This window comes from Mus caroli, chromosome 4 (genome assembly GCF_900094665.2).
Source record: "Mus caroli chromosome 4, CAROLI_EIJ_v1.1, whole genome shotgun sequence".
Lineage (NCBI taxonomy): Eukaryota > Metazoa > Chordata > Mammalia > Rodentia > Muridae > Mus > Mus caroli.
Genome location: NC_034573.1, coordinates 11,694,218 through 11,710,275, shown reverse-complemented (window position 1 = coordinate 11,710,275; position 16,058 = coordinate 11,694,218). Strand labels below are relative to the sequence as shown.

Here is a 16,058-nt window from a genome sequence, read left to right as displayed (position 1 = left end):
CTGACTGCTCTTCCAGAGGTCCTGAGTTCAATTCCCAGCAACCACATGGTGGCTCACAACCATCTGTAATGGGATCTGATGCCCTCTTCTGGTGTGGCTGAAGACAGCTACAGTGTACTCATATACATAAAATAAACAAATAATTCTTTTTAAAAATGGCACAGTATTTGTATAGCAGACCTTGCTTACATTGTAAATGCTAAATCACTTGTTGTTGTCCTATTGCTTGGGGAACAATATCAACTTATTTAGTTGATACAAATCGATGCAAAACTCTTTTCCAAAACTGAACGTTATTTTTATATTTTTAAAATGAAGTCTTGCCGTATAGTCTAGCCTGGTCTGGAATTCATGTACCCCAAAGCTGGCCTTAGATTTATGATTCCCCTGCCTCCATACTAAGCTTCTTTGAGTAATCTTGACTGGATTGGTAACCTGGTAGAAATCACAGACACAGAGACCCAAATGTAGCAAAGAAACCTTAGCCGCCATCTCTAAGCAGCTCCACAGTAGTTTTCTACTTCAGTCTGCACATCCATTCTGGACCCTAAGATCTATTTGCTACACAGGGCCATGTGATCCTTCCGCATGGAGTTCTATGTCAGACCCCACGCAGCTGCCTTGCCTACGCAGTTCAGGCTGCAGGAGACTCAAGTGCCCTGTCTCAGTCCAGTCTGAGCCTGCACACTTCCAGTTAGGGTCACAAGCCTTGTTAGCTTCGTCCTCATACTCAGCTCTCCTGAACTGAGATGTGTGCTCTGCTCGTTGACTCTGCAAACCCTGAACTTCTGAACAGAGTCTTCCTCACTCCACTCACTACTGAACCTTCAGCAACTAGAGCAGCACGCAGTATTATGGCAGAACTATGTACTGAATGAGTAAATGAATGGATGTATACATAGATGGGCTTTAAAAGAAGGTGAATATGGTCACACTCATAAGTACAACAGTAAAGTACATAAATAAGCTTATATATATATATATGTATATATATATACATACATACACACACACATAGAAAAATTTTGTAAAAATTTAATAAAATGTCTTATTTACCTGTACAAGGCTGGCTCTGCGGATTACAGTAATTCTCTGTAGTCATAAAAATAACAGCCAATCCAATCTCCGCTTCAGGAATAGGTCTGAGACCATTCCTATGAAAATAAAATAGCTTAAATATAGTAGTATATTAAAACTAATAACTTTCAGTAATACAATATCAACCTTCATAAATCTATTATTCTTCCCAAAGAGACACCAAAATTTACGGTATAAACAGAAGAACAAGGTCATCCTTGGCTACATAGCAAGTTTGAGACCAGTTCTATCTCAAAAAGTAAAAAAATCCCAAGCCAAAACAGCTGACACTTTCCCTATTTTCCCAAACTAGCACATGCGTGTACGAGCACACACACATATGTATATAAGTATATATGTATGTACATATGTGTAATTATATACAATATTATATACAACATATAATTATATACATTATTATATACATATAAAATAAAAGAGCAAGCAGTCATGAAGGGCAAGCTTTTCAATTCTATGTACTTTTAGGAAATATTTTATATTTTGAGTTTCAATCCCAGCTACAATATATTCTGCACAAAAACTACTAGTCCATTAAGTTTAAGAAACTCCTGGATGTGGTGGCACATGCCTTGAATCCCAGCACTCAGATGAGGCAGAAGCAGGCAGATTTAAACCAGTTTTATCTACACTGTGAATTGCAGGACAACCAAAGCTACACAGTGAGAACCTATCTCAACAAAACAAAACAACACCAGGAGAAGCAAATCCTATAAATTTTTTTAAAGGAGTAAAAGACAGAAAATACTAGATAAAATTATACAGCTATTCCACTGCCTAGCATCCCAAATCACAATTCTCAAGAACATGGCATGACAAGCCCTTGTACACTCTTTGGTATTAACTGAGTTGCATGTAAAAGCTACTTGCATTCTTAATTTATGAAGTAAGAATTATGTACCTTTGAAGTATATCCATTATCAAATGAATCCATTTTTTCTGGGAGTCTGGAATTATGAGCTGTGTATTTGTTATTCCTACATCAACAACACAGGTTCCGGGAGCTGAAAAGAAGCTCTGTTCCTCTTCGTCTTCTTCTGCCATCAGCCTGGCTTCTCCACCTCCGAAAGCAACTGCCGAGCTGAGTTTCTTGTGCTGGAAACGGGCAGAAGCACTTTAAAAAGCGAAGCGCCAGCTGCAGTGAGGGTTCTGAGCACATTCTCATTGTGTACAAATTTAACTTGGCAAAGAAAACAGAAGCATCATCCCCCTTCCTAGTGGGGAACTTAAGCCTCCATTTGAAAGCCCCGAGGTCAGCAGCCCCGTCTGTGGACCACCGACTGTAACGTTTTCTCACCACACTCTGATGCAGTGCTCCTCGAGTGAGTCACCTGCATAGTTTTGCCACTACAACATAAACTTCTGAAGTCCACATTTTGGAACACAAAAGACAAAGGCAAATGTTCTGTTAGCTAAACCGGTTAGGACTTAAATTACTTTCCGTCTTCTCCACAAAGGTGCTCACATAAATGAAATAGGCCAATTAGCCAGTGTTAGGATATACCATAATCAGATCCATAATCCCTAGGCAGGTTCTGGTGCACAGGGAGCTTTTTATCTTCCTTCACACACCTATACAGAACCCCAAGTGAGAAGACTGCCAGCTGTCAATAAGAGTACTAGTGTATCAGGAGGAGACATGCGTCAGGGATTAAGAGCACTGGATGGTCTTCCAGAGAACCTGGATTTCAGTTTCTGATAACCAGGTGGTAGTAACTCACAACAATCCGTAATTCTAGTCCCAGGACATCTGACACCCTCCGCTGACCTCCAAGGGGTACCAGGCATGCATGTGATGCACATGCAGACAACACAGCCATACAGTTCTTTTCACCATCTTGTCACCTGTGCAGGCCTGCTGGGAACAGGACTTCTGAAAAGCAAGTGTGTCTGGAAGGCTGTGGTGCAAGGCCGTTTTTGCTGGCTACAGGCAAGGTTTCCAGAACCAAAGAGAACATAGGGCTCTTCTTAAAACTGAAGATATTTATGCCTGGGATGAAAGTGTGTTCTATTTAGGCAAGAGATGTGCTTATGTGTATAAAGCAAAAAAACAATACAGTGACTCCCGGAGGCAAACCAAACAAACCCAGAGTGATCTGGGGAAAAGTAACTCGGGCCCACGGAAACAGTGGTATGGTTCCTGCCAAATTCCGAAGCAACCTTCCTGAAAAGGCCGCTTGGACACAGAATCAGTGGGATGCTGTACCCATCTCTGATTTAAACTAATAGAAAATAAATAAATAAAAGTGAAAAACAAAACAAAAACTATACCCATACACAGACAGATAGATTAGATAAAAAAGGAATATTAATGTATGCTAGCTTTAGAATTACCTGCTTGGCATTTAAAAATACAAATGTTTTTCCTTTGAAGATCTGTTTTCTTTCATGTCGTCCTGACAGATCAACACTTTTACTTCCAATAGCTGGTTCATCAATGGGTGGGTAAAAACTGTAAAGATAACCAAAATATACTCTAATTATGTACTATTCTCTATGATTACTATTAAATTCTCAAATGAAGCGACTGATACCAAAAAGGCTGAATTTCAGTACTACTTGAGCCAGGCACAATGATCTAATAAGTCTGTACCAGCAGGAGGCAGAAGCAGAGAGTCAGTGCTAATTTGGGGTTATCCTAGCCTACACAATGAAATGAAGTAATTGAGAGAACATGTTATAACATGAGTGACCAGCCAGAGCAACACAGTAACATCCTGTCATAAAAAAAAAACAAAAACAAGGAGAAACAAACAAAAGTCAGTACTTTGAGGGTTTTGTTTTGGGCAAAAGGGTTTTATCTGGAACAAAATAACCAAATTGGCTTTTCCTAAAATATGATACCGGTTCCATATATGATAGTATAATGCCTCTGTATTTTCTTAAAATGAATACACTAAGAAAGACGATTGCAACAAAACACACATTTAAAGAAAAATAAAGGTGAAAGGCTGTTAGTGGCACACATCTCTTCCTAACCAAGTTCCTTGGTGCATGTCTAGAAGGCACAGTGCTTACCCGTGCTATAAGGTTAGCAGCACTGCATTCAAATGCCAACTACCTGTCAGCAAGCATGCTCTATTTCTGAAGAGACACTACTTCATCTCCCAGGGTTTCTCCCTACAAACATTATTCAGAAATGGCCGTGTAAAGGGCTGACAGAATCTGTAGTCTTCACATAGCCAGCAAGCTATATATGAATGCTAGAGATCTATGAAGACTCCCAACAGTGAGCAGCTTATTTGAAATAACCGAGAGAACATGTTACAACATGAGAGTTCTGGACTAACTGAATGGGAACACCATCCTGTCTTCCTTACCATCAGACATACACATGTAAACTCTGCTATTAGAATATACATGATACAATTAAACAATCTTTTACAACGAGCCTTCGAAAGATGACTTCATCTATCCCAGAACTGAACAAGGAGTCACAAATCACATCAGCAACACGCAGTGGTGACTGTGTTATTGGTTTTTCTTGATGATCTGCAGAATGCAGACATAACTGTACTAAACAGGATAGCTCTTGCTGCATAATACTACTACCACATCACGCCCTTGATTTAAATTCAGAACTAGTCACCCTTTTCTCAGAACTAAAAGTATAGTGATATCAAGAGTTACTATAATTTATTTGCTATCCCTTTTATATTTGTTTCTATTAATATTATTTTCAATTTTATGTTTATATTTATGTTTATGCGTGCATACCTGCATGCATGTTGGTGTACCATGTGTAGGCCTCAACTAGAGTAAAAGACAACTGTGAGTTTATCATCTGGGACCTGGGAAAGAAACCTAGGGTCATCTCAAAGAGTAGCCAGCCTATATAATGAGATCCTGGTTTTTTTTAAAAAAAGTACTTGGTCTTAAATATGCAGACAAGATATAAGGACCTACAAAATGACTACATACTTTTTAATTTTGTTTGGTGTTTTTCTGAGACACTGTCTTGCTATAGAGCATAGACTAGTATCATCTTTCTATATTGAGTGCTAGGATTATAGCGTGTACCACCATGCCAGCTTTAACCTGAACTATCAGACTGTCAACTGCCACTAGAAAACACTGACGACTGTAATAGGCAGTGAGTTCGGAGTTATCCCAAGTTCTCCTAGAGTAAAGCTATTTCCCTGCAGTCCTATGTGTGAATTGACTAGAAATCTGAATAAAAGAATGGTTCCATGGCTAATCCTAAAAGCCCCAACAACAGAACATACACCCAGCAGCAAATGTTTACCAGGCTCTCCATCCTAAAGCAGCCTGAAATCAGTAATGCCTTATGACGTATGACTATAAATCCTAAGCCGCTGTTATACACAGGACTTAGTGGACTCGCAGAGACAGAGACAGGCTTCTGAAGGATAGTGTGATTTTGTTTAAAGTTCAGCCAAATTTGAAATCTATAAGAGATGCTTCCTGAAGCCGTTCTCACAAGGCTGTAAGACTCAAGGTAAAGAAGAGCCTACTATTGATCAGAATCCAAACTACTGTGTTACCTGATAACCACATTATAAAATAAACCTCCTAGATTATAATTACGTACATATAAAAATACAAATCAACCAAACACTCAGAAGAATCTAATTTTTGGCTAAGTTAAACAGAGACACCTGTGATCAACAGAGGCATGAATAGTCCCTAAAATAAGTACAGTGGAACCAGGAGTAGATACCTTTAATTTCAACACTGAGGAAGCAAAGGCAGGTGGATCTTTGTGAGTTCAAGGCTAGCCTGGTCTACATACTGAGTTCCAGGCCAGCCAGAGCTATTAAAAAAAAAAAAAAAAAAAAAAAGATTTGTATTGGATAAATTTACTTGTATTAGGTAGTTTAAAATTGGTTAAAAAACAAACAAAAAAAAGAAATTAACTTGCAAAACATTCTAATTTAAATTTTTCCTTCAAGGCTGATGATGTAGCCCAATTGGTAGACTATTTGCCGGGTATACACGAAGTTCTGGGCTCACTTCCAGCCTCACAGAGACTGAGAACTGTGGAACTCACTTGTAATCCCAGCAGCTCAGGAGGAGGAGGCAAGATGACCACAAGTTCAAAGTCATCTTTTGACCACATGCGTTTCAGGCCAGCCTGGGACATGTGAGACCCTAAATCAAAGGCAACAACAGGGCCGGAGGGATGGTTTTGTGTGGAAAGGCACTGGCCACTAAGCTTGATGCTCTGAGCTCCATCTCCGGAACCCAGCAGTGGTAGGAGAGAGAGAACCTCCCGTTGTCTGCTGTGGCGCATGCACTTACACATCTAGTAGACAGTAACCCATAGAGATGAGCCACCAACCTACGGAAAAGGTCAACATCTTCCTATCTAATCACAGTTTATATCACCTCAAAGTATCACTGCACAATATATACATTTCCTAAGTTGGTTGTTCAATATTTGACAGAATACCAAAAGCAAATATGAGTATGAACCTATTCAGATATTTTTACAGTTAACAGCACAAGCACTTGTATTAGACAACATACTCAGATTTTAAACACTGTATGCTATTACTAAGACCTAAGATAACTCAGCTAGAGAGTATTAGTCACCTCTGACACTCAGGTGTGCCGTCTTTTTGTTGAGAAAGGGTTTCACCATGCAGTCTGTGCTGGCTGTGAATTCGCCGCCTTCCTTCTGGCTTAGGCCCCTGCTGAATTCTGGGGCAGGAGTATGTAGACTAACCCTCTACCTCCAGAGAGCAGAGTCCTGGCCTCTGTGGCCTGAAAAGTCATCAGTTCCCCATAACCACGGCTACAGAGTCTATCAGTGTGAGAGTAATGGGGTAATGGAGGGAGGGAGCTGGAAAGCAGAAACTTAAAAGGGCTGGAGAGAGAAAATGATGCAATAAGTTTCTTAAATTATTTTTAAAAATGAACAAAATTTAAAATTTAAATTAAATAAATTCTAATTTGTAGTTAAAGTTTTAATTCAAACTTAAATTCAAATTCTCAACTATGTAGCTAAATCTAAATCACATATTACTGAGATTATTATAATTTCACCTTCTGTGGTAAAATATTTACATAGTTAAAGTAAGTAGATGACAACAGTCCTACAAAAAGCAAAAATGACAGTAAATGACTTTGGAGTAGACAGAGCTGAGAAACGAGAAACCGGTTTTGTAGAGATTTTTAACTCAGTAATGCATATTGTAATTTCTGACATTATTAATATGTAATTTAAAAATTATAGAAGGAAAAATAGAAAGAAAATAAATCTTATCTGTGATTTAAAAAAAATGTCTTGCTGCAGCACTCTGCTTTGGGGCTTCCTCTCCGATGACACCAGGTACCGCGTCATGCATGCTCTACTGACCACAACTGAGGGTCATTCATTGTCCTTACATTTCGTTATTTAAATATTGACACTTATTTAAGATTTGTTCCATAGTAACAAGAAATATTTGACATGGGATTAATATGCATAAAACCAATACCTTCTCATTTCTATGCTATATTTTAATATATTTAACATAAGTTACATACCTTTCAATTTCTGGAGGCTGTTTCTTAGATTGAACTGCTTTAAGAAATTCAGAAAAGTATTCTGGTTTTATAATTGGACGTCCACAAATGAGTGCACATATAGTCTAAAATGGAAAATCAAATGTAACTATAAATACATACATCCATACAACAGCTTATTTAAAAGAAAGTTGTAAGTTATAAACTAAAAAGAGGCAGTTTTACACTACTTCTCCTTTCAAAGCCCTTAATGCACAAAGGAGACACATTCTAAAATAAAAGTCAGTACTTGGTCACAGCTTAGGTCATAGCTTAGGTTTATATGACCATTATAAAAAGACTCAAATTTAGAAAGCCCTCAATCACTATTGCAAAGGCACACACATATCTACATATCTATGCTGTGAGACTAAGGTAATACTAAACTACAAGGACTCCACAGTCTTTATGAACAGAATCTTCAATACAAAAGAGGAGTGTGGCATCATGAGATGGTATGAGGACAGGAGAGGCAACCTGACATAGGAGAAAGAAGATGCTAACCTTGAAAAGTGGCAAGCCCATTAGCTGTAGTCCCTGTCTTAGACTGAAAAACGAGCTATACGATCAAATACATTTCACATAAAATCTTTTTAAAATGTCAAATCAAAATCTGAAGTGTAATTTGGTGAGCTTCTGCTTCTCTGAGATAATAACCCACGAAAAGCTATTTCAGCCCAAATACAAACATGGATAGTCACTCGTGAATCCACAGCCCTCCTGACAGTTTCAAAGCAAATGACTGTAAGTCTGTGCCTATAAGTAACTGAGGGCAAACTGACGGAACTTGATCTGGACACAGAGACTTCCAACCTACTTTAATGGTGACTTTAACTGCCGACATGACCAGGTGGGTACATGCTTCCGTCCAGTTGTTTGCCATAAGTCCTCCAAGCTGTAAAATAGCTTGATTTAAAACAGTTTTCCCAGAGACATCTAAACAAGAAGAACAAACAACCAAGGGCTCGTATTCTACTCTGCAAGTGAAAATAAGTTACATCACGTTAGACCGTGGAGCTGGTGACAGCAACTTACGAGGCTTTAAAATAGCAGTCATCTGAATTTTAATGTATTTGCCTAAGAAATGATCAGTTCTTCAGTCTTGAGTCCTAATGAAGAAAAAGCAATGACACCAATTAAGGTGACAATGTAACCAGTGAGGACCCAAACAAGCTGAGTTCCCTGTTACAATCGTCAGGGCCCACAAAACCTCATTGAGTTACACCATTACAATTTATTCTCCGAAGTCTCTTAGAATTTCAAACACAGCTGTCGATTTCAGTTCAACTCTGAAACATCTTACCTGAATTTACTTTCAAACACGCCAAAGGTAACTCTATCTCCTGTCCTCAAAGTGCAGGAAAGACCAGGCTGCATTTTTTCTTCATTAACAAAGGTTCCATACTTAGAGTTATCTTTTATTGTTAATGTAGGAATTTCATCTGTTTGACTCTGAAAAAAAAATCAACAAATGATTCAAAGTCGTTCACTACTTGGTAGTTACGGGGTAGATCTCACAACATTACTAACTTTCTGGGGAAGTAGGAACTAAGTAGACAGACAACGATTCCAGTTAGGTGGACTTCAGGGAAGTCACTCAGCTAGCATTCCCCTAAGGTCATTTCTTAAAGCCAAGCCTTACCCAGAGAACAGATCTCACTGCTAAGACTGCATGTCCTGAGGCACTCAAGCCCATTCTTGCTGATGCTTTTCCTTTGGTGTAGACTGCTTTGTGCTTAACATGCCATGTGTATCCTCTTCTACACAATTTTTACACTACCAAAATCATATCATTAAAAAATAACCCAATGAGAATACGAGGTTAAAAGGCTAGAGTTTCTGACTGAATGCAACTGTTTTATTTTTTTCTAGATGAATTTCAATAATAATCATTTTCTCCATCCCTAAAAAAAAAAAACAGATTTAAAGCCTGAATTTTTCTGAGCATATCCAGAATGTATATGTACTCTGTGCACAAAATAATAGCTTTTCTTGCATCACAAATACTAACATAAGCACAGGTAGCTAAAAATACTTCATCACCCTTACCACCTATGGTTGTGATAAAACATACTGAGATCCATTCAGTGGAGCTAAAAGGCACAGGTAAGTCATCTTCCCTTGTAACATATATCAATTCCTACTCTGAAAATGTGCTCCACAGGGAAAGCCAGTGTCCGTACAGCTGCATACAACCTGGAAGAAGTTCTGGGGCCTCCACTCTTTGCACTGTTTCTTAGCTGTAAGGATGGAAGTAATCTCCTATAAGTGTTCCATGGTGTATGGCATGGACCACAGTTCCAAAATGATGAGCAAAAAGACCACAGATTGAAATCTTGAGCCAAAGTCTGTATGCCCCTCTTTATTCTGCTTATCTTAGGTAGTCCATCACTATGATGAAGGACAGGATGTTTTCTAACAAATACTCTCTGAATTTCAAAATCACCAGAAAAAAAAGTAAACTATTCAAATAGATGCATCCTATTTCAAAATAAAGACAAAATAAAGACAACTAGAATCCCTAACTATGTGTGAGGTTTTCTGTTGGGTCTTGTTTTGTTTTGTCTAATCTCTAACAAGTAATAGTAAAATAGGGGCTGGAGAGATGGCTCAGCTGTTAAGAGCACTGGCTGTTCTTCCAGAGATCCTGAGTTCAATTCCCAGCAACCATGTGATGGCTCATAACCATCTATAATGTGACATGATGTTTTCTTCTGGTATGTAAGTGTCCATGCAGATACAACACTCATATGCATAAAATAAATAAATCTTAAAACAAACAAAAACAGTAAAATAAAGTTAGCAGCATACCAAACTGGTTACAGGAAAGTTTACTGTTAAGACAGCATGATTTCGACTGATTGACTGATCATTTTCAATCAGAATGCCACAGTTTTTCCTCCCAACAACGTACTCCACGCCAGCCAAAAGTCGGTATGGTTCTCCTGAGGGAAGACAGAAGTAAATGAATGTAAGGTACACACACACACACACAGGCATTCATGATACAGGACATACTGTATATTTATTGCAAATAACTCAAACTCTTGCTACTTAAATGCTAAGCAACTTGACATTTTGCATGCGATTATTTATATAAATTATATACATCATATGTGAGTTTCTTTTAATACATTTTGCTAGATTTATTTTATGTGTTTTGTCTACATGTACATATGTACATCGTGGGGGGGGGTCCCTGCCAGTTCTACAACCGGAAGCAGAACAATCCATAAAAAGGCAAAAATGAAGCTCGGTTCAGCTTGACTTAGTTAGCCAGTGCTGGTACAAACCTCTAGAGTCTTGATTTTAGCCATATTTAAGCTCAGCACAACTTTGAATAATAGTTTCCTGATGACAATAAGCCCAGCCCCATGTGTACAACAAAGCTTAAGACCTGTTTACAGTGAAACTCCTTACAAAGTACACATGCCTTCTTCCGCAAAGATGGGTTCTGTTGACTCAGAAAAAATGCTCAAGAAAGATAAGGATCTAGGGAGACCGGCTGAGGTAACATACTATCTATAGGAGTCAGGATTAGCCTGGCCCCAGGCTAACAGACGTCACTGAGGCTGTTGGAAAGTACAAGCTACATTGCGCATATGGATGGCTTTAATGGACTGAGAAGCAATGCTGGAGATTTAGGGAGGGGTTTGGAATAAACAAACATTCTACTCTGGGAGACTGGCCCCACAGATAGCAAAGCCCAGCAGGTTTTGAAGTGAACTACTTTCCCCAGCATTCCAAGTGGAATCTGACAAGTCTCTCCTTCCTTTGAAGAGGTAGGCCTTCATGTCCAACTTTCCCAGTTTGCCTCGTGCTTCTCTGTGTGCACAGGATCCTGTACCATCTCTAATCATGAATGTGTCTGCTGCCCCTGTAAGTCATAAGAGGGCATCGGATTTCCCAGGACGTGGAGTTATAGATGGTTTTGAGTCACCACGTGGATGCTGGGAACTGAACCTGAGTTCTTTACAAGAATAAGAAATGGTCTTAACTGCTGAGCCATCTTTCTAGCTCCATGTGCTTCTTCCTAATAAAGCCTCACTGAAGAACGTGAAAGGTTATCTAAATACCTGGGAGCCTTTTATCATTTTACAAAGGGAAAACAATACTGAACCAGTACTCCCTCCAACATAACATAAATTTAATATATGACAAAACAAAATCACACTATAGATTTTGGAGTTGATTAAATGATTTTAAAATGTAATTGGGAAAATATCTTAAAAATAAAGCAAGTAAGCTGGACCTTAAAAAGCACATGCCTTTAACCCCAGCACTCAGGAGGCATAGCCAGATCAGTGAGTTCAAGGCCAGCCAGGCTGATATGGTTGAGACCCTCTCAAAAAAAAAAAAAAAAGGAAGGCTGGTAAGAAAAAAATATCAAAAACTATTTTATTTACTTTTAGTTTCTATGTATGAGCATTTGCCTGAATGTATGTCTGTAATGTCTGTGCAGCACATGCATGCAGTGCTCAAAATCCAGAGGATTCAGAGTACAGCTGACTTGAACCCAGATCCTCAGGAAGGGTAGCCAGTGCTCTTAGGATGCTGAAATTTATAATCATATAAAGAAATTTGCCTTGTTAGATTGCAAAATTTGCCAAAAAGCTATAGTCATTAAAAGATATTTCAATGGACCAGGAAAAGAAATAAAAAACAACTCTAAATTAATACAATTAAGATCAGATTAGATGCAACTATACCTTAGGAAGACTTTTGTTTTACTATTAACAGTTGCATTTTAAATCAGTGAGAAAATTACTAATTAAAAAAAAAAAAGTTGTTACAAGCCTCCTACCCAGTGCAAAGAGGCACTGGTAGGAAGGAGCACTTCGAAGATAACCTCTCCCAGGCACCATTAAGAAGACACCCCAGAGGCCCAGGTGCAAGTACGATGAACAAGTAAGTGGAGGAGAGATGGAGAGAAAGAGAAGCAGAAGGATGTGGTACAATGAAGAAAGGTGGAACTGGAGACTGGAAAGTAGTGAAGAATGGCCTGATGTGAGTAGCCCACTACACCACCTAAAGCCATGCCTGGGTCCATGGCCCTGCAGCAGTGGGGACCTGTGTTGATGTGCATGGACCATGTTACCACCAAAGGTCATGTGGTCATCCCTGGTCTGGGCTGCCAGCTAGGGCCATGTTGATGCCATGCCAAGGGCTGTGCAGAGCTGGCTCCACCCCTCAGCACCTACCGCACTTTGGAGCTGTCAGGCTGACCAACTCAGCTACAACCCAGGCCCAGATCCAGGGCTTTGAGTTGGTTTACCTCAACATCTACTCCATTGATGAGCTGTTGGAGCTCAGGAATGGGCTGGTCCTCTAGATCCAAAGATGCAGGACCTCCACAGCAAAGGGCAACAACCGGATATCCAAGAAGATCCAGTATTGATAGTATAGCAGGAGACAGAGGACTCAAACCAGACCAACTCATAGCAATGAACATTTGCAAGGAAAGCTGTTTGGCCAAAAGGGTATACTACATGACACAGTGAAGTTTTCAGGGTGAGATTTTGTTTTGTTTTCTTTTGTGAGGGGAAGGTTGCAAGGGCAGAGGGTGGAGGGTGGATATGGAAGGATGAGGAGATGAGCTGTTGAAGTGCATGATATGAAATTTCCAAAGATCAATAAAACGCTAAAATAAGTTGTAAATCAGCAACCGGCAGAGTAATAGCAGACATGTTGGTGACCTGTGGAATTTGGAGGCATGGGCTTCTATTACACTTGGAAGAGTAATTATCACAATTAGACAAACAGGAAGAGTCCAGCAGATCCCTGGCATCCTTCTGAACCGTTTGAGTTAAGTACTGTCAATGAGAATTCTGTTTGCTTTATTTCATTTTTGAGAGGAAGTCTCACTAACTAAGCTGTCCTCAAACTCAACATCCACCAGCCTCGGCTTCTCAGGAGCTGGGATTACAGGCAGGAACTATCACCCTCAGTTTAGCAGAGAGGAACTTGGACGGTTTCAAGGAAGATAAATAAATATTCTGTGAGTTTCTACTGTAACCACCTTACTTAAAAACTAATCCCTTAGCGTCTGATTCCGAAATGCATCTGTGATATTGGTTCTAGAAGCATATTTATTCTGCTAGCATGTTAATAAAGTGCTACCCAGGTGAGTACTGAACTACAGCCTAAAAGCACATGAGAGACAGGCTCTCATGTAGCTCGCAGGCTTCAAACGTAGGTAGTTGATAACTTTTAACCCTCCTTCCTCCACCTCCCAAGTGCTGGGATTATATGCCTGCGCCACCACCTCTAGAAATTTTCTATTTTACAGAAACTCATAGAGTTAGCTAGGCTCAAGGCTAATTATTCAGAGTCCTCCACACTCCTTAACACAAAGTCGCGTTCTACCCTTGCAGTACCCCAACCCACATAGATAATCTTTCAGACTTTATCCTTCCCCTTATACTGTTAGTAAACTGCATCTTCTTTAAGTTCCCCGCAAACAAGATAGAGTCGCAGGCAAGTACATAATCTCCCATCACCAGTGACTTAAGGGGACAACCACTTAACACGTGATAACTTTTTAACTGCGTAAAAATGTGTGGGCGGAGGACTTTTCCCTGAGGGGAAATTCTGAAAACTTAAAGCGATCCCCTGGTGTCACGTGGTTTCTCCTAACTACGCTCTGGTCTGCGTGTGTCCCCAGCCTTGGCTGGGCGCCTGGGTAACTCCGCGTGGTTCTTCCCCTCGGTTCGCAGCCTAGCTGGAGCCGGTCTAACCTGGGCGCGCACACCCCACCGTCCGAAGTACGGTGGGCTGCCATCCCGGTTCCCACCACCCAGCTTCCGTGTCCAGTCAGCTCCGGCCGCCTAGGCGTCCGCCGGAAGGCGAGAAGGACGGACCGGAAGCGCAGGCGCGCTCTACTGCTTCCCTGCCCCCACCGCCCCGCGGCCGCTCCCGCGAAAGAATTCCCCGCCGCCTCCTTAACGCGCCTACCTGGAGCCGCACCGGCGGCCGGGAGCAGCTTCCACATGGGGCCGGCGTCTCAGAACCCCGCGACATGCGACGCCAACCGCAGCTGCCCAGCCTGCGCGGTCACCCGGCTGCACCGGCGCGGGCTCCCGGACGTGCGCGTTCCCAGGACTCTGACAAGTTCTTCGGAAAGGCGGGAACCGGCCAGAGCGCGCCGCCGATGGGGGCGCCACCTAGTGCTGAAGATGCAGCAGTGCAGCGCGGAAAGCGTCCTGGTAGGAATGTGATGGACTGAACTCGGACGCTTTAATCAACGAACTGTGATGTTTAAAAATCTCGGAAGTAATGTGGATTTTAAATTAAATGTATCAAAGTGCTGTTGAGTGTATTATTTTCTGTATTTTCAAAAGTTACATCATTTGTAGTATCAGTCAAGATGAAGATTTCATGTCAAAATATGTTTAATCTTCTCCACTGTGTCCTGAGTGTATTATACCAGAACCATGTTTACATCTTTATACAATGTCAGAATTTACTGAATAACAATAAATCCACAAGCTTTTTGCCAAGTAGTCCCAATTTCCCTTAATAGTTGATCACTGGCAAACAGTTTTTTTTTTTAAGATTTATTTTTTATTACATGTAAGTACACTGTAGCTGTCTTCAGACACTTAAGAAGAGGGCATCAGATCTCATAACAGATGGTTGGTTGTGAGCCACCATGTGGTTGCTGTGATTTGATCTCATGATCTCTGGAAGAGCTGTCAGTGCTCTTAACCGCTGAGCCATCCATCTCCCCCCACTTTTAATTATGTATTTATTTTATGTATATGAGTACACTGTAGCTGTCTTCAGTCACACCAGAAGAGGGCATCGGATCCCATTACAGATGGTTGTGAGCCACCATGTGGTTGCTGGGAATTGAACTCATGACCTTTAGAAGAGCAGTTAATTTTCACCACTGAGCCATCTCTCCAGCACCGGCAAATGGGTTTTTTAATCCAGTTGTAATATTAATAAATCATACATTAAGGGTGTGTGTCCATTAAAGAATGACTTCAACTGCTGGGTGTGGTGATGCACACCTTTAATTCCAGCATTCGGAAGGCAGAGCAGGTGAGTCTCTGTGAGTTCAAGGCCACCCTTTTCTACACAGAGAAATCCTATCCAAAAAAAAAAAAGAATGGCTGCAATGGAGTTACAGAAACACAGCAAGAGACATCAAAGGATCTGGGAAGCTAAAGTATGGAGCTGAAACAGCTACAAGCAGAGTAGATGAGCTCTTACAGAGCATGCATGCATCATTGGTTTTGATTGTCAGCACAGAAATCTTCCCACATAGTTGTAATTGACTGTTAGATTACATGTGATATATAGGAAAATGTAAGTGATATTTAAACAGTTGTCTGGTTCTATTGTTTAAAGAAAAATAATCTATACATGTTCTGCAGAAATACTTTTTAAAATAGTATTTTTGGTCTGTGTTTGTAAGAATCTGGAAACCCATAGAATCTAACACTTAG

The 16,058-nt window shown here is 40.4% G+C and overlaps 1 protein-coding gene and 1 pseudogene across 6 annotated transcripts in view; one reads left to right on the top strand and one right to left on the bottom strand.

The window, feature by feature from the left end:
- Nbn (nibrin) overlaps nucleotides 1-14,738 on the bottom strand; it is a 36,119-nt gene extending 21,381 nt beyond the window's left edge. For 2 of the 6 annotated variants that reach the window (XM_021160786.2, XM_029476364.1), the window contains exons 1-8: nucleotides 14,560-14,738; nucleotides 10,417-10,550; nucleotides 8,909-9,057; nucleotides 8,423-8,582; nucleotides 7,588-7,691; nucleotides 3,430-3,547; nucleotides 1,997-2,190; nucleotides 1,057-1,154 (exon numbers count right to left, since the gene is read on the bottom strand). In XM_021160786.2, coding sequence (XP_021016445.1) covers nucleotides 1,057-1,154; nucleotides 1,997-2,190; nucleotides 3,430-3,547; nucleotides 7,588-7,691; nucleotides 8,423-8,582; nucleotides 8,909-9,057; nucleotides 10,417-10,550; nucleotides 14,560-14,596 — 994 coding nt within the window. In that variant the 5' untranslated portion in view covers nucleotides 14,597-14,738. Of the gene's footprint in view, nucleotides 1-1,056; nucleotides 1,155-1,996; nucleotides 2,191-3,429; nucleotides 3,548-7,587; nucleotides 7,692-8,422; nucleotides 8,583-8,640; nucleotides 8,715-8,908; nucleotides 9,058-10,416; nucleotides 10,551-14,342; nucleotides 14,440-14,559 lie in introns of those variants that run through there. The other 4 variants (XM_021160789.2, XM_021160787.2, XM_021160788.2 and 1 more) reach the window with 4 other exon arrangements.
- Nucleotides 2,402-3,316, top strand: LOC110293795 (annotated as a pseudogene).
- Nucleotides 14,739-16,058: the final 1,320 nt, after the last annotated feature.